The following is a 26,709-nucleotide window of genomic DNA, read 5'->3' as shown; positions in this document are numbered from 1 at the left end:
TAATATTTTCACTGACTTTATCATATACTACAACCCCTGGCAGAAAAATTTTTTGGCTCACATCTTTTTCTCTCCTTAAAGTATGTTGGCTCCTTATTAAAAAAAGCAGTCATAATCGCAGATACCAGAATCTCCGGGAAGCCCCAAGACATCAGGGTGCTGTCTTTAGCATTCAGACAATGCCAGCAGAGCACTGCACAGAGGCAGAAGGCTGGAAGACATTTCTGTGACAGAGCAGACTCTCCATGGTTCTAAAGTGTGTTGAAGTTCCATCTCTGGTTGCCAGGATTCTTTGAGCCACCACCAACAGCATTGTACCCTATGGTGTATTCTGTCTCAGACTCAAACAAGTGCCTGGCCTCCAGGGCAGGGCATCAGTAGGGCTGGAAGAGGGGCAGGCTGGGTTCTATAAAATCATGATCTGCAACTTTGCTCTGCCTATTGCACAAATGGGAAGAGATCTTATTTATGCAATGCATTAGGGAGAAATGGAAAAGGCTATCCACAGCCAGAGGAGTCAGCCAATGAACACTGGTCATTCCTGCCCTACCTGGCCCTCCCTCAGAACTGTGAGATATTACAGCAGTGCTGTGCCATAACCCATTCTGGGCACATGTGCATGTCAGTGGATAATGGTGGCACCTGCTGCAGCAGAGGAATCCTATGCATATATCCCTGGGGGAGGCTCATTTTCCTCTTGACTTTAAGTTTCCTGATCTGTCTGTGCCTGTCACACAAATCTCCCTCTACTGAAGGTTCCCTCTTTCATTTGTATTAGGTCAGTCTAGGCAGGCAGGGGCAGAGGACTGAATGGCTTCATTAAAGGTACTGTCTGATCAAGCTCAACTTCAACTATAAGAATTCAGGGAATTGGCAACGTCTTTCCTAGATTTTCAGTGGGTACAGTTGGTCCCTGTTGCAGACTAGCACGCTAGATGGGGAAAGCCTCCTCCCGTGGTAACTCCAGCCCTTTGTGATCCTGCCATTTCAGTGTGAGGCTCCCAAAGTTGGCTCGGGGTATCTCCAGTCCACTCTCTGTCTTCAGGAGTATGCCTTTGTGGAGGAGGCCACCTTCTATTTCTTTATACAGCATCCACCTCTTAGTCTCACTGATAGACTCAGGTCCAGCGCTTCAATGTGCTTCAGCCAGGACTCTGCCATGAGTGACTTGACCCATGAAGGGAGTGGCAGAAATGTAAAAGGAGACCAGTGTGGGGCCTGAGGGGGTTCAGGGTTTGGGTTGTGAGTATCCCATTCACTCCCAGTAGTCCCTCTGTGTTGGCTGTACCCTCTCAGTTTTCTCCATGTCACCAGGAAGATGGCTGCCCACAGAAGTGTTTAAAATAGTGAACATTAGGGCTGGCGCTGTGGCTCACTTGGTTAATCCTCCGCCTGCGGTGCCGGCATCCCATATGGGCATCGGGTTCTAGTCCCAGTTGCTCCTCTTCCAGTCCAGCTCTCTGCTGTGGCCTGGGAAAGCAGTGGAGGATGGCCCAAATGCTTGGGCCCCTGCACCTGCATGGAAAACCAGGAAGAAGCACTTGGCTCCTGGCTTTGGATTGGCACAGCTCCAGCCGTAGCAGCCATTTGGGGACTGAACCAACAGAAGGAAGGCCTTTCTCTCTGTCTCTCTCTCTCTCACTGTCTATAACTCTGTCAAAAAAAAAAAAAGTAGTGAACATTACTTGTGAATTCATTTAGCTCTTATGTGGGGTATGATGATGGAATTATGGCTATCAGGGCTATTAGTCTCAGAATGCAAACATGTAGTAACATGATGCCAAAGATGTTTACATAAGTAAATAAGTATGTGTATACATATAGACTGTCATGTGATGTTTGAGCATATGTGCTTGATATTTTAGTAAGTACTGAATAAACACCAGCTAAATGCTGAGACTAGTACTAACCTGCTTTTGAAGATTAGGTAATTATAGAAAGAAAGCATGTAATTAAAAAAATGAATGGGGAAATAGCTATAGAGATATAACTCTTCTGATCTTTTTAAAAAAGAAATGTACAGTAAATGGTTGCATAACTCCTTTTACCTGTGGTATTTCTTAGGAACTTAATTTTTGGCTTCCAGCTGTTGGAAAGTCCTAGTTATCATGGTTGTATATTTTATTGGACTCATTTGTTGTGACTCCTAGGATAAAGGAAAGGGCTTTTTAGATAGTAGAAGCTCAATAAATATTTGTTGGTTCAATAAAAGTAATATTGGAGGAGCAATCAGCAAACATCAAGTCATAATGGTTTTATTGTTTCATTCAGTCTTCTATTTCACATAAAAAATACTGTCCTCTTACTACTGTTCTAGACACTGCAGGTACAGCAGTGGATAAGACAGACAAAGTCTTTGCTCCTAAGGAGCATATCTTGAAAAGGGTAGCAGAGCTTAAGAAAATATTCTGAGCTGGTATGAATGGTGTGGTGAGGGGTGAGCTCAGGGAGAGCTGAACCTGTGAGGAGGGCCCGCCTGGCAGGAGCTCTGGCTGTGCAGGGTTGTAGCCCTGCCAAAAGCACAGTGCCGAAACCTGGAGAGGGCAGGAAAGAACTCCCACCACTTGCCTCTGTCCTTCCATCTCCTTCTGATGTCTCCCACTGGATGACACAATGGATTGACCAAACAAGGTGGTGGAGTCAGCCTCCCAGAGCACAGAACAGAGAAGATAAAGAGCATGATCAAGGTCATGGGGCTTGGAAATCAAAGAACAACATCTCAATGGAATCAATTAGAAAACTTGAATGACTTCCAAGCACCATGAGGGCAAGCACTGAGTTGGATTTACCTTTTCATCTCCCTGAGGACTGACGGAGCACAGAACTTAGCAGTAAAGTATATTCTTGTTAATTTAATTGTACTTGTAGGACTGGCTCCGATCACTGAATTGAATGTGCTTCAGGCCTCAGGGTCGTTTCCTGAGACTCTGATTCTTGCCTGCCCTACAGATACACAGCATGATGGTATTCCAGCGAGATGCTTGATGTATGATTATGCCCAGTGGACATTTTGCTAAGTAATGATTCTTTTTGCATTCAGAATTGCTGCTCAGATGCAGAACTGTGATAGAATAAAACATTTCTTGGGGCTGGTGCTGTGGCGCAGCAGGTTAAAGTCCCATTCTGTAGCACTGGCATCCCATATAGATGTCAGTTTGAGTCCTGGATGCTCCATTTCTGATCCAGCTCCCTGCTAGTTTGCCTGGGAAAGCAGTGGAGGACAGTCCAGGTCCTTGGGCCCCTTCTTTCAGGGAGACCCGAAAGAAGATCCTGGCTTCAGATGGGCTCAGTTCCCGCCGTTGTGGTCATTTGGAGGCGTGAACCAGCATATGAAGACTCTCTCTCTCTCTCTCTGTCTCTGCCTCTACCTATCTCTGTAACTCTCTTTCAAATAAATACAATAAATTAAAAAAAAAATTCTCAACTTGGGACTCTGCAATAAAGAGAGAGGCTTTTAAGGTTAGGAAATAAGACCTTGGGAACTGACTACAACCATTTAAATTTCCTTCCCTGCTCTACCTCAGGATTCTTCTTAATGGTATCTGATGAGATGCGTGCAAGGCCTCTTATATTACTTTTTAGGGTTTTATTTATTTGAAAGAGCAATACATGTGCATACACAATGACACATGCACATAGAGAGGTTTCCTATCCACTGGTTTACTTCCCAACTGGCTGTAACAGCTGGGGCTGGGACAGACTGAAGCCCAAAGTCTAGAACTCTATCCAGGTCTTCAACATGGGTAGCAAGGATCCAAGTACTTGAGCCATCACCTGTTGCCTCCCAGGGTGTGCATTAGAGGAAACTGAATAGAAAGCATAGCAAGGACTTGAACCCATCACTCCAATCTGAGATACCCATCACTCCAATCTGAGATGCAGGCATCCCAAGTGGTGTCTTAAACATTGTGCAGAATACCTACCCCCTAGGTCCTCTTTTAGACAGTCCTTGATGTGTTATTGCCAAACTAGAAAGTGTTGGAACCTCCTTATGTGGCTGCAGTGAGTGGAACTAAGTCATAGATGTATAATTTATAATCAACATTGCTCTAAAAGAGATAAAATCAAGAAGAATTTAGAGAACTCCAGAAGTAGAAGGATGTGGAGACCCAGGGAGGGAGGGATTCAGGACCATACCTCCTTGTGTTAGATGGGTTTCCCTGATGGTTTGTGGGAACCAGATTTCTGCAAATACTCAAGGCATGCAAAATACATTCAATGCATGCCTTCTCTAGACATGTAAGAACACTGAATTAAGAAAAGGCTGCAGTCATTGTCTGGGTTTATTCTCCAGAAGGGAAAAGAAAGGTATAAAAGGGGAGCAGAGTGTACATGTTATGATCCAGGAAAGGGAGTACAGAGCCAGAGGGGCTGATTGAGGGGAAGCAGTTTGACTGGAAGCTCCTTGCTCTGTTGATATGCAGGCAAGAAAATGAATAATCACTTGTTGTGCTGACAATGTTTTGTGAAAAGTTTTCCTTTTCCTTCTTGACCCACATGGAGATTCTGTTCCCAGTCCGAATGCATCTCGATAGGGCTATATCTCACTGGTTCTGGCCAGTCGATGGGAGTGGGGATGGATACAAATCACTTCTGTACCTGGTCAGGCCAAAACAGATCTTATTTTCCCTCTCCAAATGAGAGTGGAGATATCCTCACAATTGAACAAGACAGAATTCCTAAATGTGAGGCCAATAGTGGAAGCCTAAATGTGAGTACAAAGCAAAAACAGCATAAACAAACAGCATATAAAGGCCAAATCCTCCAATCACACCATTGGATACTTCCCTCCTTTGAGTAAATGTTACAGTGAGGATGGTTGAGGTGGAGAGAAACTTTTGTTACTGAAGTCAAAGTCTTGCTTCTTCCTCCCCATTCTAGACTAAATAACAATGAAAAAAGGCTTTTATTGAAGATTGCAGGCACTGCTCTAGCTATGATTAAATATCAGAACAAAATCAGATTGGCAGTTTCTCCAGGATGAGTTGGCTGCCTTGATAAGGTGCTTCCCTGGAAGAGATAAGGAAATGAGCTGAGTAAGATCTTTAGGTTGATCAAAGGCCACTGTATCCATCCAAAGGTTCAGGAAATGTGCTTTCCCATCCTCACCATTCTCTAAGGAGCACGTTGGCTCTGAAAATGAAAGATTGGTGTTGGCATAAAGTGTAACACAGCTCACATCTTGGTTCATAAACCAGCCTGTGAATGTGGTTGGAAAAGAAAAAAATGGGCTAAGTAGGGTGTTTCTCAGGGCTCTAGGCTGGCTATCCTCTGTCCTTGCCTTTCCTGAAGTGGATCTTCTAAGGACTTCCATGCCACTCTGATGAGAACAAAGTCTATGGGTGGGTTTCAACATCCTTCAGTGTCTGGTCTTTCCAGCAAGCTGCCAAATACGGAAGTGCAAAATGGTTACACCTCTGATATGTCCTAGAGTACATTAGATGTAATTAGTATCATTAGAAAATTTCACACTGGATAGACTGACCAATGTGGGAGGGAGTGAATGTGGGAGCGAGTGCAAACCTGCTGGGAAGCTTGGAGTTCTGTGAGAGTTCAAAGCAAATGCAAAGAAACTCAGAGGCTCAGACTGCTCAGAACTGGGAATGCGGCACCAGCCAGTTTGAGTTTGGGGCTGGACTGGTTGCTTCACTTGGCTACAGGAGTTGGAGAAGTTTATGAAAATATTGCTACCAGTTATGATTTTTTAGACAGAACTAGGATGGCCTCAGTTGAATGTTATTATTTAAATACTGGGTTACATCAAAAGTTGAGCGTCTTCTGTTGGTTACATTTCATTTGCTCATCTGGAATCATGAGGTGGAAGAGAAAGGTTTTTCTACATAGCAATATGATTTTATTTCCTAATAGGTCATTTCATTGCCAGTGACAATGGGCTTGAATCTGTGTCCAGTTGGTATGGTCAGAGTGGAGACAAGAGTAGAAACTACACTTACTCTCAGACTTCCAAATGGTCAGATTTGAGCCAGATCTGAACTGGGCTTTTATTGGGATTACACAGCAAGTCAGTAGTGATGTTTTATATTTGTTTCCTTTCACTAAGTCTTTAAGCTACTGGGACATTTTTTGAATTATTTGTTATATATTTTTGTCATTGTAATTGTTTTGTTTGGGTGAATCAGCATGAAAAACTAAACAGGAAAACAAACACACCATGCATCATAAAAAGGACAAAACTGCTCACATTTGATCATTGACTAGGTTCTTGTTGAGTGCAGCTTTATTGATAGTGATGAGGTCATAGAATAACATTACATACATTTTAGTATGTTTCTTATATAGTATTACACTGCTTTGAGCAAACATTTTTTGCCAAAATTTGTTAAATACATAAAAAAAATTTTAGACATATCCAAGACAAGTATTTTCTTCCAAATTCCCTGAGAGGGACAATTAAATGGTCTTGACCCTCTGAATGTGCTGGAGGGTCAATCTTAATATTTTATAGTCTTCATTTCTCATAGTTACCTGTGGAGGTATATTTGGAAATTCTAATTCTTATTGGTATGAAAAGAAATATTGAAATGTAACACTTTAATGCTGCCTTGTGCTAGAAAACACATACACTAGTGGCCGGAACCTCCGGCTCCTTCAGAGGCACCAAAAATTCATTTGGTTGGAACTAAGGGATAAATAAATTAAGCTATTTTAATTTATTTTATCTAATAACTTGAATGAATTCAGAAGACAGTTGGCCAGAATAACCAGCAAAACAAAACAACTTTTTAACATATTTTTCTGGGTAAACCTCTATTTACATGCATGTTTATAAAACACACTAACTATAATTGCTGGTCTGCCTTAAGTCATAGAACCATTCAGTACTCACTTTCTTATACCTCAATTATATTCTTCACTCATAATGCTCCATTGCCATCTAATCATTGTTTAGAATTACATTCATCTGTACCATCACTGACCTTTTATTCATAAGCATTCTTTCAACATGAAAGTAAAAATGAGACTCATTCAATACCCTAAAAGCAACTAGGTTAGCAGTGATGATAACTTGGCACCAAGAACTGAATTAAAAATGGACAAATGACATTGAAGTCTGGCCTCCTACAGACTTTCTCATTAGGTCCTGGCCCATTCAGAAAAGAAAGCTTGAATTTTTTATTTCAGCTGTTGGTATCGTGCTATTCCTCAGACACAATGAATGGATGCTTTTATTTAATCACAGGACACAGGCATTAGAAAAATAGAAGGTCCTTTTCTTTCATTAAAGGAATACAGAGTTGGATCCTAAAACTCAGGAGTATAAGTGAATATAAGCTTAAAATGTTATTTAAAAAATGAAGCAAATTTTCCACTCGGGAAACACGGAGAAGTTATACTTTCCAGGAGCAACTACTTCAATAGTTGGGTTGACGAACATGTTTCACTTATACATAAAAGAAAGGAGACACACAGCATTTTGATTTTGCACTTTGGTGTCTTTCAATTAGCAGTACAGGATATTCTGGGATCTAAAACTTTTACCAATGCTTATGTCCAGACTCCTTCCAAGGTGTTATGTCAGAAATTCTAGCATTGCAAATTCATACTGGTCTTTCCTGACCTGCTGAAGCAGAAGATAGAACAGCAACACACCCCAAGAACCTGGGCAGCTCAGATATATGTATTTTCTGAGTCTTAAGATAAATAATACAGAAAATAAGTTTGATTAATTTCAAATGATGTGTCCAGCTGTAACATGTCTCCAGTTTTATCTCCAGAAAGCTACTGCCACGTCTGTACACAACCTATCTCAAGTTCTGGCAGATGGAAAATCCTCTCGTTTCAATGTCTCTCCTCATTTTTCCATCACAAAGTGTTACAACCAATTGGTTCTTATTTCATTTCCAGCCTAGGTCCTCCTTTTCACAGAATACTTCTAAGATCTCAATAGGAGACACATCAACTAGTGTGCATCAAGGAATTACATCTATTTGCCGATGTACAATCTGCAATCCATAGTAAAACATGTCCTCCCTTCAAAAAGAACAATACACGAAAGGCTGCTCAATTGGGTATAAATACCCACACCTACACACACACACACATACGTACACACACACACATTATATATAAAAGATGTTACAGTCACCCTCACATAGGCTTTGCAAGTTGTGGTCAAAATAATTGGTTAATGGAAACTTTCATTTTACCAATGCTGCTGGAAGGACAAAAGACTATGTATGGGTTGTATCACTGGTGCCTTAAGAGTTCAGTGATTGAACTCCCTAAAGTATTTTCTCAGAGTTTTATTTTCCAGCCTGGGCAGATAAGGAGTCAAAGGAGCAGGTGCTTTAGATCTGGCCCATACCTGGTGAAACTCCTTACTCAATGCACAGGGTGAGGAAATAGCCCAGTGTGTTTAATTGAATAATGCCTTGACAATTTACAATGTCTGTAATTTTCACTGGAGTGTTACCTTTAACTACCCAAAGACTGAACTTTTTATAAGGGGCAATAGTATAAAATTGTTCCACAAAGTGTCCTATGTGAACCAATTTTCAAAGTTCACATAAAATACCTTAGATATAAATATCATAACTCTAGCAATAACCTACCTACAGAAGGTGGGAGAGGGTGGGACTAATGAAAACCAAGTTATGTTTCCATAAATCTGTTTAACCCTTTAAACAGTTTATTTTAAAAAAATCCAATTGCACATAACCCATACTTTTAGGCCACCTCCTCTCCAAAATAAGCTATCGAAGAATAAAGTGATAAATTATAAGAAAGGAAAATATGTATCATTTACTACAATCATTCCCTTTCCCCCAACTTGGCAAACATAAGAAAAATGACATCAACTAGATACACTTTGATGTGTAAAGCAGATTTGGAGATGAGTGAATAAGAACAGAATGGGCATATATTATTTTAATATGTCAATGAGTGAATGTATCAGATGTTGAAGAAACCAAGATTGATATGAAATGGAAAATAGCATTTATGCAGGTATTACCAAATCCAAGAATTCCAAATGTTTTCTTCATTCTCATCAAGTAAAAGAGTGGAGCAAATCAAATTACTGTGACTGCTTGTATAACCTTCATGTTATCTAGCTAGAAGTTAATGGTCCTTAAGCATATAGTTTTCTTTGGTGATTTTCCAGGGCTTACATTAGGCTCAGGTTGCCTTCAACCACGTTGGTGTAGCTTTTAGGGTGAGGATACCTGAAATTCCTTTACTAAGAGAACAAAAGTCTTCACGGGGTCAAGTACAGGAAAATCTCAAGTCTTTATGGAGACCCTCGTAAATGGTTTCCATTTTTAAATAAATCTACGAATGAAGATTTTCAACTTCTAAGAGGGCGATATAAGCCTTTGAACATGAAATAAGCTTCAAATGTGGGTGTCTCCGCTATACCTTTGGGCCAGCGCCACGCTGGAAGAGCGTCTACAACGAGTTTGGCCTGCCACCCAGTGGCCGCTGAAATAAATTCCATTTCTTTCGTTGGCTAAGACCCTGTATTTTGCTTAAAAAAAGAAAAAACAAAAAGAGAGGTAGATTATGCCATGCTAGGAATTTAAAGCCACCAAGGCATGCACCTCGATGTACTTAAAAACATAATCATTGTAGTAAATGTTATATATTTTCCTTTTCGCTAACGCCAAATGTTAACCACGTGGCTCTACGAATACATACGCGTTCTTTCTTGCATGCCGGCAGCTACCTGGGTTCAGATACTGACTGGCACAGAGGACACCGAGCTGGCTCGGGATTCCCGAGTCACACTGTTGGGCATGGAGAGGGTGCAGCAGGACACGCCCACGGTGGCCTCAGGCAGCTCGTCGTCCTCCGTCCACTCGTTGAGCTCGGGGCTGAAGCACTGGATGCACTTCTTGTACTTCTTCTCGCCCTCGTTCCAGCCCCCCACCAGGTAGGCGCGGCCGTTCAGGACTGATGCGCCCGCCGTGCTCACGCCCACCTGCAGCGGCGCCGCATAGCTCCACTGGCCAGTGGCCGGGCTGTAGCACTCCACGGTCAGCACGTCCACGCGTTCCCCGCGCGGCCCCACCTGGCTGCCCCCCATCACATATACCCGGTCGTTCAGCGTGACCGAGCAGTGCCAGCCGCGGGGGGTGCTCAAGCCGGGCAGCTCCTGCCAGGAGTCGCTGGCCGGGTCGTAGGCGCACACCGAGCGCGTGTACGCGTTGCCAATGTAGCCGCCGGTCACCAGCATGCGGCCATCGGCCACCGCGCTGGCGTGGCAACAGCGCGCCACCTCCAGGGGCGTCTTGGGCTGCCACTGGTTGGTGGAGGGCACGTAGCACTCCAGAGAGGCCAGGCTGCCCTCTGTGTTGCGGCCGCCCGCGGCGTAAAGGAGCCCGTTGAACACGCTGAGGCTGAAGTGCGTGCGCTTGTGGTTCATGCTAGCCAGGTGTATCCAGCTGTTGAAGCGCGGGTCGTATCTGGAAATGCAGGAGAGACGTGACAACTTTGTTGGCAGCAGCCAGGGAAGCTGCTTGACTTGGCAAACCCCAATGTGGGGACGCTGACACTGAGCCTGCCAGGAGGTGAGGGACCTAGTGTGGTGCCTCACCTGTAGCCTACTGTTTCTTTCTCAGCCAGTGAGAATGGGGGCCACCAGGATAAGGCAAGGCAGGCAGTAGTGGCTCCTACTGCCCCCTCCTCCGTCTGCGTGACCCCTTTCTTCTTCCTGGCCACTTGGAGAGGAGTCCACAGAGACAAGCTTTCAGTACCCCCGCCTCTGTGTTCAGATACACACTATTCAGCAGGATTTATGAGTTGCCCTTTGCAAGTAGGATAACGTCTCTGGGTATCAGGCTTCTCATATGCAAATTCAGAGTAACCGTATCAGGCCTGCCTACCTCATATACTTATTCAGAAATGTGGAGTGCATAATATATGTAAGTGTACTTTATGCAGTGGAAAGTGCTCTCCACACATAAAGTGGCGTTGTTGTTATTACCATTACTGCTGATTTACTGAGCCAATGAACTAAGCTGAAGGCATAATTAGTTTACCTCTAAGTCAGAGCAATTTCCCCATCATCTTGAACCATTCCAATTTCTAATAAAAGATCCCATACCTGCAGAAATTGCTGACTGCATGCTTGGCTTGATTTCTTGCATCATTCTGGTCTTCACCACCGGCCACATAAAGAAACCCGTCCATCACAGCCACACACTGATTAAAACTCTTGGCCGGCATCTCCGTAAGCTTGCTCCATCCATTTTCAGGATCTCTATATAAGACGTCTCTACTAAGGGACTTCTCAGTAAGGCCGGGGCGTCCTCCAATAGTGACGAGGACTCGGCAGCCCCCTCGGATTCTTGTTCTCCTCGACTGCAGTGTGTTTTGATGATAGGGAAGTAAGTGGTAGTTCATAGCATCCACAAGAAGTTTGTGACAATCAGCATCTTGCATCATTCTCGGTACAGACTGAACATAATTGACCAGGTCCTGGGCAGAGATGGTGCCAAAGCGAATATTGCTCAAAAGATCTGCAGCATATTTCACTCTCTTTTGGTCAAATTCTAACCATTTCATTGCTATCTGGAATGCTACTATCTCAGAGGGCAGCTGTAAATCATCATCTATAAGCAGTTCATTAATTTGCTCAAATGTAAGTTTCATAAATTGATCTGATTCTGCAAATTCAAGGAAGTTATCCCGGATAAATTTCTGGGCGGCTGCTTTTGCATTTCTCAGGGAGTACGTTTCAGCGATGTTGACAATATACATACAATTCTCAACACTCATCTCTCGAATTAGAAAATCACTGCACATTTTTACCAGCGTATGGATCTGAAGATAGACAGCTGCAGAAATAATACTTCCTATTGTATACAGAGAGAGAGTCAGCTTCCCAGTGTAGGCATATGCAATGACAGTGGCCAGGCCTAGTGGCGAGATATCATTGAGATCCACCCTTTGAGTTGATGGGTCTTTTTTCAGGATGTTGTAAAAGTACTCACTGCATGAAGCCATCACTGACTTATGAACATCAAAGGATTTGGTTTTGGTACCAATGACTAAGTCACAGAGGAAGCTTTCCTGCCGCATTTTACTTAAACCTTCCAAGAGGTTGGGGCCGTAAGAAGCATCTGTGAGTTCAGAAGAAATGCAGCTAAGGCCATTGCCTCCTTCTAGGAGCCCGTTCAAGGCATTCAGTTTGTTGAGGGGGCTGTCTTCGACAATTATAGTCATCTCATTAATATCTGCTTTGTTCTTTTTGACAGTCTTCTTTTTGGGCGCCATGTTGGCAAACACTGTCGCGGGCAAGAAAAAAAAAAAGTGCTCTTATTTTAATTGTGCTTTGGACTTGGAAGTGCTACACTGAGAAACTTTTTTTGTAATAATGTTTTAGTGGCATAAAATAGATTAATCCTCAAAAATAGATTTGAAGACATTTTAAACTGAAGGCACATTTTATGGACAGTTCACTTCAGCATCAAGACAATTCTAAGAAGATTTGTATTATCAAATATGATCTATTAGTAGCTTGTTTTGTCAAGTATTTATTACATGCCAGAAATGACAACTTTTTCTATTCAGCTGTGTAGTAGTTATAGAATAGTACTTAAACATCACTGGAAGGGTTTAGTTTACTCTGTTGCCAGTAAATTCGTGAGAAAGTAAATTATAACCATGTTGCACATTTTCCTCAATAAAATATTAAAATTCAGGAATCCATGTAAAATGTAGACAGTATTATAAAAAAGATGATTTTACTCACAATAGCAATGAAATCTATAAAACTGGAAGAGACATTCTTGACTGGAATTTACTGAGACTCATATGATAGGCACTATAGGACTTCACTAGCATATTTAAAAGAAGAGGGATTCTACATTCTTATATGAGGACAAGGATGTCAATTTGGTGAAATTTGTTACTATTTCTATAAGAAGATTGTTTTTGCTGTTTGGAACTTAATAAAATTCCAAGTTCAACTGAAGGAGTAAGTATGAAAGAACATTCAAGAATTTTGTCTAAAAATAAGAGTATAGAAATATTTTCCAGATATAGAAATTTATAGGTACTAAAAATGTGTGGCACTGGATCAGAAATAGAAAAAAAATTCAGAGGAACAAAATGAAAGGTGGAAACCCAATGTAGAGAACCACATTAAATAAGTAAATATACAAGTATAAGGAGAAAGAATTAGCCTTATTCATTATCCTGCTTTTTTTTTTTTTTTGGTACAAGTACATTCATCATGATTGATTTCAAACTATCATTGCTTAACAGCTAGCTCGCCAAATTCCTGAAAATGTAACAATTAGTTTTGTGAGTCACTACAAGCCAGCTCTAACATAGGCCTCATAGAGAACTTATATCAAAAATACACTCCAGGCTGGTACTGTGGCATAGCAGGTCAAGCTGCCATCTGCAGTGCTGTCATCCCATATGGGTGCCAGTTTGAGTCTCGGCTGCTCTACTTCTAATCCATGCTCTGCTATGGCCTGGGGAGGCAGTAGAAGATGGTCCAAGTCCTTGAGTCCCTGCATCAGACCTGGAAGAAGCTCCTGGTTTTGGATTGGCCCAGCTCCAGCCATTGCAGCCATCTGGGGAGTGAACCAGCGGATGGAAGACCTCATTCTCTCTCTCTCTCTCTGCTTCTGCCTCTCTCTAACTCTGACTTTCAAATAAATCTTTAAAAAAATTACACTCACTGGAACCGGCATTATGGCACAGCAGAATAAGCTACTGCCTGTCACACCAGCATCTCACATTAGTCCTAGCTGCACCACTTCTAATCCAGCTCCCTGTTAATGTGCCTGGGAAGGCACTGGAAGATGGCCTAAGTGCTTGGGCCCCTGTCACCCATGTGGAGACCTGGATGGAGTTTCAGGCTCCTGGCTTTGGCCTGGCCCAGTTCTGGCTGTTGTAGACATTTGGGGAATGTACCAGCAGATAGAAGATCTCTCTTCCCCTCTCTCTGTCTCTCTCCCTAATTCTGCCTTTCAAATAAATAAATCCAAACAAACAAACAAAAAAAACCTCACACTATTACTCAGAAAATCATTCTTCTTACCTAACAATAACTCATACACATTTTCCCACCTCTTCCCATACATCTTTTCCATTTGAGTTGAATGCATTTGAATGAGGAAAACAAAAGCCCTGGCAAAGAAATAGATATTCTCTCACTTTCATACATAATTCATCTCATTTTCTCTATTAAGTGCGTGAGTTTTCATAGTAAGGATGTATAATAAATTATCTGACTATTACCACATCGTAGGGCATTTAGGCATTTAGATGTTTTTCACTTTTGTTTGGTTGTGTGTGTGTGTGTGTGTGTGTGTGTGTGTATGTGTGTTAAATCTCACTGTGATTTCATCTTTGAAAGGTTTTCAGTTTGATTACTGGAATATGTGTTTCAAAAATTCCATAAACCTTCTGTTGTATGGGATTTGTGCCTGTCCTTATCCCTTGAAGGAGAGCAGTGGGTCAGTAGGAAACAGAGTATCTGTTTCTTTGCTATGGCTTTTGTTTTTCTCATTAAGCTCAAGTTGTCGTATTCACATTTGTATTTCTTTAAAAGACTATCTAGCACATAGGCCCATCCTCCTCCCTTTCTGCAAACCGTGCAGAAATTGTCCTCACCTTGTGAAATCAACTACGAATATACCATCATTTTAGTGTTTAAATACATTCAATTTAGATGTTGATAGTTCCCTTGTGGGATTTTTTGGGGAGCAATTTAAAATAGTTTGTTCAGCAAGCAGTTATCAGAAATCTACTGCTATGTAGGCAGGACTATGCAAGGAATGAAGGGGCCATAGCGGATGTAATTTATGTTGGCTCAGACATAATAAATAGAGGTAAGCACAGCTAGGTAAGCACAACAGAGTACATTTTGGGGGAAAAGTTCTGTCCTATTTACATTCCTGGAAGAGCTCTTGTGGCCAACTTTTTATTCATGCTGATATAAGGCTTATAAACACTCATTCTTTTACAGCAAATGCGAAACCTGAGAGTAATCTGAATGCTTCAGACTGAATCCTAAATATTCTGTTTTTCCTTCCTCATACTTTTTTGTTGTTGTTGTTGCTGGTGGTGTCATGATGAGCAATGTTGAAAATATTAGTAACTCAAAAAACAGAGCATCTACTAATCAGAATGAACTCAGGCCATAGTGGTTGGAGCTGGGTCCCCGAGTGCTCCCTGGGGTACTCTGTGATTTTTCAGTTACTGCACCGTAGTAACTGAAACACAGGCTCAGGCAGTCCTAGGAAACAAATGGTAACAGTTAGGCCTGTTAGCAGTCTTTTGGTCTAGATAACACTTACAGAGGCATCTCAGAATTTTAGCAAAGCTATGGAGAAAAAGGGTCAGTGGGGAATTCCAACTGGAGGGGTAGATGATAGACTTGAACAAGATCTTATTGCCTGTTTTAAATCTTCCTTTTCTATGTTGCTATTCCCTTAAGTCATCTTTTTTTTTAAAGACGTATTTATCTGAAAGAGTTAGAGAGAGAAGGGGGGAGAGAGAGAGAGAGAGAGAGAGAGAGAAAGAGAGGTCTTCCATCCACTGGTTCACTCCCCAGATGGCCGCAATGGCTGGAGCTGCGCCGATCACCAGCCTCTTCCAGTCTCCCATGTGGGTGCAGGGCCGTCTTCCACTGCTATCCCAGGCCATAGAAGAGAGCTGGATCAGAAGTGGAGCAGCCGGGACTCAAACTGGTGCCTATATGGGATGCTGGCACTGCAGACGGTGGCTTCACCTGCTACACCACAGCACCAGCCCCTCTCTTAAGTTATCTTACATGAGGTATCATCAAGTATACTTAATAAAGCCTGGTCATTTGTCTACCAGCTCACTATGCCTTTAGGAATGAATATCATATAAAGATAACAATTACCAGCTGGGTGGTGGGGAGGGATGGGGAGAAGTAGGAGGAATTACCCAAAGACAACAGGGAATATAAAAAAGGAGGAGGGAGTTGTAGGGGAGACAGTTAGAAAAGGGGCAGAGCATTGGGTGAGTCTGTCTTCACTGCCCTCTCCATGGACCCACATATATGCACTTCTTCTCTGTCTTTTTTTTTTTTTAAAGATTTATTTATTTATTTGAAAGGCAGAGTTACAGAGAGGCACATAGAGGAGAGGTCTTTCATCTCCTGGTTCACTCTCCAGATGGCCACAATAGCTGGAGCTGCACCCATCCAAAGCCAGGAGCTTCTTCCTGGTCTCCTACGCAGGTGCAGGGGCCCAAGCACTTGGGCCATCTTCTGCAGCTTTTCCAGGCCATAGTAGAGAGCTGGATTGGAAGTGAAAGAGTTGGGTCTTGAACCCGTGCCCATATGGTATGCTGCCACTGTAGGTGGCAGCTTTACCTGCTACACCATAACGCTGACCCCTACACATACTTCTTATATGGCTTTTAGTCTAAGAGTAGGCTGCAGATCAGTACTGCACAGGGCAGTGACAACTCCAATTTCTGAATCAAAGAACCCGAGGACAGAGTTTGTGAAACCACGTTCACTGAAAATTAGGTGGGGATTCTGGGAACGAGATCCAGAATGGGAAAGTCCAATGGAAACTTGAGTCTTTTGAAATGAATGACAGAACTTAAGAGATGGCAATTATCTGAAAGAACACGAGAGACTATTGTTGCCCTAAAGTTCTTTAAAATAAGTACTACTCTTCAGAGCAAAAATGACATTATCTTGTGCTGTTTATAATGTAGATGTAGTAGTACATATGGTAATCACAGCGTAAAGTAAGGGGTGACAGTGGTCAAAGAAGCTGAACAGGTTTCTATATTTTATGTGAAATAGTACAATATTAACTTATGAAGCCAGAGAAAATTTAACTATGCTTATTGTAATATATAGAGTAATGTTGCCCCATAGGATTACAACATGAGCCATGTATTCCAGAACCACATTAAAAAAGGTAAGGGGGGGGGGCAGTGTTGTGACACAGTGGAAGCCACAACCTTAGATGATGGCATCCTATATTGGAACGCTAGTTAGAATACCAGCTGTTTCACTTCCAATCCAGCTCCCTGTTAAAGAAATCTGGAAGGGTAGTAGATGATGGCTCAAGTGCTTGGCCCCCAGCACCCAGGTGGGAGACCTGTATGGAGTTCCAGGCTCCTGGCTTTGGCTTAGCCCAGCTCCCATCATTGCAGCCATTTGCTGAGGGAACCAATGGATGGAAGATCTCTTTCTCTCTCTTTCTCTCCTTTCTCCATCCTCAGCTTTTCAAATAAATAAAAACAAATCTTTCAAGAGAGGTAAAAAGAAACAAGTGAAATTAGTTTTAGTCATATTTTATTCAATGTAACATATGAAATATTATGATTTCAACGCGTAATTGTTATAAAATTACCAAGGCGATGCTCTGTATTTTTTTTGAACTGAAACCTCAAAATACAGAGCATATTTTATACTTGCAGCACATCTCACTGTGGGCCAACCACTTTTCAAGTGTTCAGTGACCACATGTGACTAATGACTATTGTGTTGGTTAACAGACCTATAAATAGCCACTTAAACAATGCGAAGTATAGTTGAAAATTCATTAGATAAGTGGAATTTAGAAGAGGACAGGAAAAGTGGAACAGAAATTACAAGTGGCAAACAGAAAACTAATGATGTAATGGTAAACCTAAAGCCAACTATATTAATAGTTATGTTAAACATTAATGGCAAAGCACGTTAATTAAAAGGCACATATTACCAGAATGAGTAAGGAAAGAAAAACCTAAATATGTGCTGTCTACAAGAGTAGACACTGGAAATATAAAGAAACAGAAAAGTGGAAAATAAATGGATAGAAAAAAGATTTATCACAAAAATAAGAAACATAAGAAGGCTAGAATGTCTATCAATATTAGATAAAATAGACTTCAAGAAAAAATCTTACCAGTGACAGAGGGAATTTCATAATGATAAAAAGATGAATGTATTATGGAGATATAACAATCCTGAACAGGTGTCTACCTAAAAACAAACCTTCAAAATATGCAAAAAGTAGAAAGGAAGGGGCAGATAGGCAACTCCACAGTCATACTTGAGAATGCATATGGATTATGTAATAGCACTCTTAAGAAATTGATAGAACAGCTAGACAAAATCAGTAAATTATAAATTCTCTGAACAACATTATCAATCACCCTGACTTAGTAGGACACTACACCCAACAGCTGTTGAATATAAATTCCTCTCAAATGCGCATGGTACATTCACCAAGTTAGATCCTGTGCTGGGCCACAAAGCATGTCTCAGCAAATTTAAATGCATTGTAATCATGCAGAGTATACGATCACAGTGGAACTAAGAACCATTCAATTTCCAATGTTTGAAAATTAAACAATATGCTTCTAAATAATCTATAAGCATTAGAAGAAATCACAAAGGAAATTAGATATTTCAAACTGAATTATGACAAAAAAAAAACATAAACACCAATCCATTACTTATCTGCAGTATGTTCACCTGTAGATTACCTAACCTGTGAGAGTCTCCACTGACTTATCTCTAAAAAGAAGAGAATAATACTGCCTGCCTCAGAGTTGTCGATCAAAGGCTAATGAGGAAATATCTGAACAGCATTTAGTACAGTACCCGAAATAAAGTGAAAGTTCAAAAGTATTTGACTCATCATCTTCATTAAAAGCAATAGCCTTTGTTAGCTGTGTCTTTCTTTGGGAATAAAGGGAAGGAACATGTTTAGGAGAGCTGTCACGTTGTGGAGAAGCGTTCATGAGGAGTGCGAGACAATTTGGGACAAGCAAACACAGCAACCCAGAATGCGAACTTGCAAACAGCAGTCAAAGGGAGATTTCTGGAACATATAAAGACTTCTGAGAGATTTTTGAAAATACCAAGTTGAAAAATGGAATTCATGAAATTACACAGGCTGGGGAACAGATTATTTTTGTTTTCATGTAAATACCAGGGCTTAGGACACTTGGTTCCAGGTTAGGTATGCAAAACCACAGATTTATGCAACAGATTGAATCTATGTGTTTGGAGCTAAGGATTCAAACTATTTTGATGGGGTAGTGTTAGGAGGGAAGGGGTGCAGATAACACCAATCAGGTTGGGTCCTGGTAACGGTATAGTTCTAGGTCATTAGAGGGAAGTGGAGAGAATGCCGCAAGCTGAAGCAGGGAGGCAGGACATTGTGCTACCTGCAGGCTAAGAGGCTGAGGTCATGAGGGAGGTATTGAGCAGGATATTCAAGAAGGGTTAGAATTTGATAAGTTCTAACATGCGATTGAGAAGGATTAAGAAAACTCTAGGAAGAGAGAGAATAGCCTGAGGCTAGACAACATAGTGAAATCAGGAAACGTTCTTCCTTGCCTCTCCTTGCCTTATTGCCTGTTGATGTCTCCTTCCTCCATCATCTGGCCCTTCATACTGCCTGTGGTGTTCGCTCTGTTGGCCTATACTGACCTTGCTCCACTCATGAGGATTTTCATGACCTTCTCTTGATCTACGTCCTGTTGCCCTTGCCCTCTTTCCTCAGGGCCTGTTGAGTGTTACACGAGCAAGTCTGATAAATGATCTAAGCTATTCAGTTAAGGGCAAATCCTGCTTCCTAGATGTGAATTTTTTTTTTGTGTTGCTTTTTTCAGTATTCTTTTATGTCTCAAATACAAATTTTAAACAGATTAACTTTTGTGGAGTATGTGTGTCTGTGTGCATGTATATATATGTATATATATATACATATATATAATGTATAATCATTATTCTTATTAAAAAGGGATAAAAAAGGGAGAGAATGATCCAACATGGGAAGTGAGATACACAGCAGACCCATAGAATGGCAAATGTCCTAACAGCACTCTGGCCTCAGAATCAGCCCTTAAGGCATGCGGATCCGGCTGAAATGCCCATGAGAGTATTTCAGGCATGGAAAGCCAAGACACTCTGGGGGGAAAAAAAAACCTAAATGAAAGATCTCCACGGGTGAGATCCCAGTGGAAAGAACGGGTTATCAAAGAAGGAGGTACCCTTCTCTGAAGGGAGGAGAGAACTTCCACTTTGACCATGACCTTGTCTAAATATGATCAGAGTCATTGAACTCAGGGGGCTTCCATAGCCTTGGCAGCTCATGACAAGAGCCTAGGGTGATTACTGATGCCATAAACAAGAGTGTCATTTGTTAAATCAACAACAGGAGTCACTGTGCACTTACTCCTCATGTAGGATCTTTGTCCTTAGTGTGCTGTACATTGAGATTTAATGCTATAACTAGTACTCAAACAGTATTTTTCACTTTATGTTTCTGTGTGGGAGCAAACTGTTGAAATCTTTACTTAATGTATGCTAAACTGATCTTCTGTATATAAAGAGAATCGAAAATGAATCTTGATATGAATGGAAGGGGAGAGGGAATGGATAAGGGGAGGGTTGCGGGTTGGAGGGATGTTATGGGGGGGAACCCATTGTAATCCATATTCTGTACTTTGTAAATTTATATTCATTAAATAAAAGTTTAAAAAAAAGGGATTGGGATTTTAGAGCCTGTGAAATCACCTTATAGAGGTAACTGGCTTCTCTAGCTCTCTCTAGGAAAGGCAGAGGGAGAGAAATAGACCTGGGACCATGTAACAGACTATTAAAATCAGAGCATGCAGACAATGTCCAGGTCACTGTATTTTCTAGATATCTCTAAAGACTGAAGTTAGGAGGCTACCACCACATTCTATTCCTGTGTCTGTCCCCCAAAGGCGAGGCTGTCTGTTTCCTGCCCAGATGTCCTCAGTCTGTGCCATGTTCCTACAATAAGGACACTACAGATTCCCCAGAGGGGTCACTGCTTCACAGCTGGGTAAAGCTCTGATGTTATCTTCAACGCTGTAGGGATGCTGCCTGGTTCCTGTATCCCATGTGAACTGCCCAACCGGCATTTCTCCCAATCATATTAAAGTTATGTGCAAGGGCAGTCTTAAAGGAAAGACATTATAAAAGGGCAGCTTAGAAGTGCATGTATGCATAAAAGTAAAGTGGAACAATTTAATCCACTTTCATTTGTTCATTTGGGCATGATGTTGGGCCTCAAGGCTGACTGTATGGAAAACTATATTCTTAGAATTGTATCTATGAACTACATTCAATCTGTTCTCTTTATATTAATATCACAATAAAACATTACTCATTAACTAGGTCATTGGTGAACACGTAGTCAAAAGCAATTTGTGCAGAAACTGTTTTTCTGCAATTATACAAATGTTCCTAGGTGCCCTGTGTCACATAGCTGATCACCAGTGACAGTCACTACAACCATCATAATTTGGCTGGGAGTTCGAGGTGTTACAAAAATGAGTTGGATGTATATATCCTCATATATAATGTAGAGTATAATGTAGGTTCTAAGCAATACATTTTTGAAAGCATTCCATTCTTTTTTGATTAAATTTATACTTAAAATTACATTAAGAGTTTTACCTACTATTTTTTAAAGCTATTTTGTTGTTGCTGTTTGTTTTTAACCAAGTAAATACCTCATGGCCAACTGCTCAGGGGGTTGCCAAGCTGGGAGATGAGGCAATCCCCATGGTTACCATACCCTAGGGAAGGGTTGACTCATGCTACGGTCTGCATGGTAAGTAGTGCACCCTTGTTGAACGTCACTGGCTGGAGACTTTGTCCCACTTTTTCCTTAACTACAACAGGTTTGTTTCTTCCTCCTTAAAGAGGAAGCTCTAGGAGGCTGTCCCCATACGATCAAAGGGAGGGAGAACTTCTCAGCACTCCCTTGCCACTGTTGGTGGCTTGCACTTTTCACATGGCCTCTACCATAGTAGGAAACACTGGAAAGGAGAGCAGGTTGAGCCATAGCAGCTGAGGTCGTGTAAAGGGATGAGCGGCTATTTGGAGGCACTGACTGTCCCTTCCTGTCACTTCCCTTTTTCGGTCAAAGAAGAGGCTTTGCACAAAGAAGAGGGTGCAGAGGGCTTTAGAAGGGACCTTCTGCTATGGGAGCAATCCCTTCATTCTGTGGAGGGAGCCCCTGGAGGTCCTTTGCCCTGGCTGTGAAAGCCACAGACTCCTTCACTTTCTGCTCCAACCTCTGTTACCCAGAGCAGCCTCTTGGAACCCCTGTAACAGCAGAGCATTAGAAATGGCAGCATGGCAACAGAGAGCAATTCTGCATTCCTTTTGCCACTGCCCCATGCAAACTGTGGCTCGGGTCACTTCTATGACAATAGTATCATGTATTTAACACCTGACAGATAGCTGGGCAGAGTTACGTAAGTCATCACATTGTTCACCATCTTCTATATTTGCCAAGTTTAAATTAAGAATGTTAGTAATTAATTTCTAAATACAATTCACGCAGCATGGATCTATATTATATGTTAAATGTAGGCCAATAACTTTATTTCTACCTAGAATAATAATCAAGTAATAATAATCAGGTAGTTAGCATTTATTAATTGAGGGCTTACTGTGTACTGAGCCTTGAGTTAAGTACTTTGTATAATTTTAATTGTTTAATATATAACCAGCACAGAAATCCTAAAGAGTAAGTTATTGTGTTCATTTTGCAAGAGAATAAATTAAGATTCAGAGTTCTCAAAAAATGTGTCCAAGGTCACAAAAGTAAGCACGCAGTGTTGTTGAGTAAAGTTTGAAGCCCAGAGGAAACCTGGCACCCTAGGTCATCTCCCTTAAATCCAGGGTAGACCAATACCTATAGTAGGTTAAAAGTTAGCTTTGTCTTACATGAAAAGATTGAGACTGAATACCATGGAGCTAAAGATTATAAAATAAAAATTTGGATGTGGGGAACATGAACTAGTTCTGTTAGTTCCAAATATTAAAATAAAACAGTTGCATTATTGAATATAAAATAAAATTTGGGAGGGACATAGATCTTATGAATTCCTTTATCCTAATAAGGGTATAAAGGATGTTAAAGTCCAATAGGTTGTGTCAGCCAAAAATATAAATAGGTCCAAGGAGGGCTTGCATGGATTTGTTGAGCAGGTAATCAAGCACTTCCTTTTGAGTGTTAGATTAAATATGAAATTACCTCTTTTTGTTAAAAACAAGTATCGGCAATTTCACATGGCTCAACTTAGCTAGAGGTTGTGTGTTTTTTATTTATGAAGTATACAGACTATATATATACAAAGTTCAGTATAATTCTATTCTCTAAGTCTGGCTTTGGGACACAAGGAATGAATGCAAAATCTTTAGCTTTAGCTTTGTTGAAACTTTTAGGAAAATGGCTCTCTTTCCTAGATTTTTGTTTGTGGTGGGGGAAAGGGATTGGAAATTGAGTTAAGATTCACATTCCCTTGATCATTGTAGAACTGAAGACTGGAATTTCTTGTTCATTCTGCTCTAGTTGATAGCCCTGGAACAAAATGTTTACCTTTCAGGATTTCCCTTTAGTTATCTGTTAAATGGGGAGAAAAGTCCCATTCAGTTATCAAATTTTATAGAGTTAAGAATACACAGCTGACTTCCACCATCAGAACTGTCAAAGTCTGTTCCTGCGCCACTTCTCTCAATCTGGTCTTCCATAGCTCTGGAACTCACTGTCAGATGGGCTTGAATTGACTGAAACAGGTTGTTTTTTTTTTTTTTTTTTTTTTTTTTTTTTTTTTTTTCTTATGGGCTCTGTGTGTTCAGGTCTGAGTTGTCAGATTTAGTTAAGAAAAATGCAATATGCCCAATTACATTTGAATTTTAGATAAACCATGAATCATAGTTTAGTGTAAGTATAGCCCAAGCAGTATTTGGGACACACTTATACTAAAAGCTGATCTGTGGTTTATGCAAAAAGCACATGTAGCTGGATGACCTGCTTGGATTGAGTTTCAGGTGGGCCCACAAGCTCTGAAAAAGATTCTGAAATGTATTCTGCACATAGGTTCACGTGCTCTTTTTTATAGAGTGGGCTCAGAGTTTTCATGAGATTCTGTAAAGAGTCCAGAATACTGTTGCCAAGAACTGGTAACATCAGTGTGCCCTGGGTTCTAAGTGGGTGAGTCTCTGTAAGTCTTGCACTTCAAATTCCTCCTGGCCTCAAACTGAGCCTGGATGGAAGCTCACAGAATAGAACTGGTTGCATAGGAGGCTATCACTTCATGTTTAATAACATGCTTCTGCATGCCACCCTTGCCTCTTGGGAGAGACCCTATACAGGGCAAGCTGAAAAGCCATGTGTGCTGAAGTGTCACTGTCACTCCCAGGCCCGAATGAGCTGGGATCCCAGACTGTCTTCTGCCAAGGGGGTAAATCAGCTGCCCCTGTTTGCTGTCCCTACCACATTCCAGTCTTAGCATCTGTCGGCGCTTGTCAGTGCTACCTCCAGGAATAGAAACACCCTGGCTTCTTGTCTTGCCATTTTAAGTTATGGCCAACTGAATGGGGGTTTTTATTTGCAACATGGTTTTTAATATAAAACATATGTCAGGGTAGCCATATATGCACTCTTATAGAAAAAAACCTGGCTTTTTTTAAAAATAACAAATTTGGGGCTTTTTGCAGTGGGAATCTCTCTTTTGTCAAAGATCATATTTCTAGGAGTTCAAAGACATGTCTGGCTTTTGTGCTACCAATGTAGTTAAACCTGATAGCAGCGTTTGATCTAAACTAATTTGCGACCAAATATTTAAGTGGTTCCTGATAAAAATAAAGATGGAGTTCTAAACTTTGTGAACAAAGCCTAAGAATTCTCTCCTTCCCCTTTGTAAAATAGTGGAAGAAAAACATTCCTTAAGCTTTAGAGACTTAAAATTGTTAGAAATGATAAGTAATTTTACTTTTATAGGGCATCACTCTCATGCACTTCTGTTCCTGTCACATTCTTCTAATTGATCACATTTTTTACATTTCAGGAAAATATTTTTGGTCTCCTAACTGCAGATCACAAGCAATCTGACCTAGCTGGAGACTCCCTTAACCACAGACACCCCACCCTGTCCCACCCACACAGCCACATACCCCAAGGATGCAGAAGATGGGAATCGGCAAATATGGTCCCAACTCCTTACCCTCCTGTGTGTGAAAGGGCAGCCCAACTTGCGATGAGGAAGTTTTAGCAGCACACTCCTCTTGGGAGGCAATCTGTGGAGAGACAGAGAAGGGGAGAAGGAGAAGCAGTGGGGAGCCACCAGCAGCCACCCGACAAGTCCCAGCAGCAGCAATTTTTAGAGTGACCCTAGGCTGTCCCACTGGATAAAGCAGGCCGAGCCTGCGCTCTCTTGCCAGGAGGAGCAGCTTGAGCCCTCCTCTTCCTCTTTGGCTTTGAACTGCAGGCCATCCTGGGGCAGAGGCGGGGCTCTGGTTGGGGGAGAGAGTCAGGTTTCTCAACTTGGCCAGTTGTTGAAAAAGAAAAAAAAAAAAAAAGTCAAGAGCTCGATCTTTCCTGGGTGTGAGGAAAGAAAATGAATCGAGTGAGTGTTTAAGTGTTGAAAGAAGAGATTTGAGTAGAGGCAGAAGAAGGGAAGGGAGTGGGTCAAACTTAATTTCTAGAGAGGTAACTAGCCTGCTCATCTTAGGTCCCTTGAGAAGACTGGCTATAAATAGACTGTTCTTTAGAAGCGAAGCACATGTACTCCTTTGCCAGGGGCAGGGTACTTTCTACAGACCTCACATGTGGCCCTAGCATGTTAGAGTTGAATAAAGCAGGTTTGCCCTTGGTCTGTGATTACGCAGTGAACTACAAGGAAGTCTGAGATAAGCATACACGCAGTTGCTCTGGCAATGCTTCACGTGCAAAACAAGACCCAAAGGAGTGTAATGGACCACAAGCTTTAAAAGGCACCAAGAACATGAAATGACTGCTTAAAAACATTAGGCTGCACTAATGGAAAAATAGGTCATGGACAAGCAATGTTCTAATTATTCCTCATTAGTCAGATGATCTGATAAGCATAACTTTGCTGTCTTGGCACACAGAGAAGTCATTCTGCAACATGAAGAAGGTGGCTATAAGCTAGAAAACTGTAGGAGCTGTGCATATTGGAACATCTGGAGAAAAGTACGACTAAGAAAGAAATTAAGATAGATGAGACTTCCATCTTTGGAGGCTACTGTGCAACAGGGGGATTCAGTTAAAATGTTTGTAGCCTAAGATGTTAAATCCAGTGGATGGAAATTCCTAGGGAAATAAATTTAAAACATGGAAGAAAAATTCTTATTCTAACTGGGTTCCAATGATGAACATGGCGGCATTATCAAGAAGCACTTCCCTATAATTAGATGGGTGGAAGCAAAAGAAGCTATTGAGTACGTGATATAGAAGGGCTCCTGCTTGCTAGAGGCTTGCACTGGATCATTTCTGGTACATTTGCTGATGTTCCATGAATTCCTAGGTACTGACCTCTCATTCTCCTGATGTCTCCCAACTCTTTGGATAGCATCTGTCTTTGTTGCCATTTTTGTTGTAATTACAGTCAGCTTTGTAACAGGCAAAATTACTTTGGTTTCTTAAAAAAAGTTTTTGTTCCTACTCATAGATCTCCAGCACTGTATTTGTTGGAAGTGTCTCATAGACATTTCATTTCTGGTTCATTACCAAACAATCTTTCTTGGTTCCATGTCCTCAACTCAGAGAAAGGGGTAGAGCATTCGACCTTATTTTTATTATAATGAAAATTGGGATTCTATCAACATTTGTGATAATGACATGATGGCGGGAACAGACTTCAAGAAACAGCTATTGGTACCAATTGTATCATATTAAAGAGTTCGAGATTATTAACCCCAGTCCTACTGGAATGACACTGAGATGGTCATCT

The 26,709-nt window shown here is 41.3% G+C and overlaps 1 protein-coding gene across 2 annotated transcripts; it reads right to left on the bottom strand.

Moving 5' to 3' along the window:
* Positions 1–6,203: 6,203 nt before the first annotated feature.
* On the bottom strand, positions 6,204–25,489 carry KLHL31 (kelch like family member 31). 2 transcript variants are annotated; one of them, XM_070073989.1, is made up of 3 exons: positions 24,961–25,489; positions 11,066–12,276; positions 6,204–10,424 (listed from the first exon to the last, which is right to left on the bottom strand). In XM_070073989.1, exons 2-3 carry the CDS (start codon positions 12,235–12,237, stop codon positions 9,692–9,694), a joined length of 1,905 nt encoding a protein of 634 aa, XP_069930090.1. In that variant the 5' UTR covers positions 12,238–12,276; positions 24,961–25,489; the 3' UTR covers positions 6,204–9,691. The 2 variants fall into 2 exon arrangements, with proteins under 2 accessions (XP_069930090.1, XP_069930089.1); XM_070073988.1 differs by having other exon boundaries at positions 24,911–25,458.
* Between the last annotated feature and the right edge of the window lie 1,220 nt (positions 25,490–26,709).

This window comes from Oryctolagus cuniculus, chromosome 5 (genome assembly GCF_964237555.1).
Source record: "Oryctolagus cuniculus chromosome 5, mOryCun1.1, whole genome shotgun sequence".
Lineage (NCBI taxonomy): Eukaryota > Metazoa > Chordata > Mammalia > Lagomorpha > Leporidae > Oryctolagus > Oryctolagus cuniculus.
Note: the sequence above shows the minus strand (reverse complement) of the source record. Positions and strands in the feature narration are given on the sequence as shown.

What these genes read in the sequence shown, in the direction of transcription:
- KLHL31 (XM_070073989.1), bottom strand. Translation starts at nt 12,237, where the DNA reads ATGGCGCCCAAAAAGAAGACTGTCAAAAAGAACAAAGCAGATATTAAT. An exon ending in GCAGTCAGCAATTTCTGCAG is followed by an intron (nt 10,425 to 11,065) that starts GTATGGGATCTT and finishes CTGCATTTCCAG; the next exon opens with ATACGACCCGCGCTTCAACA.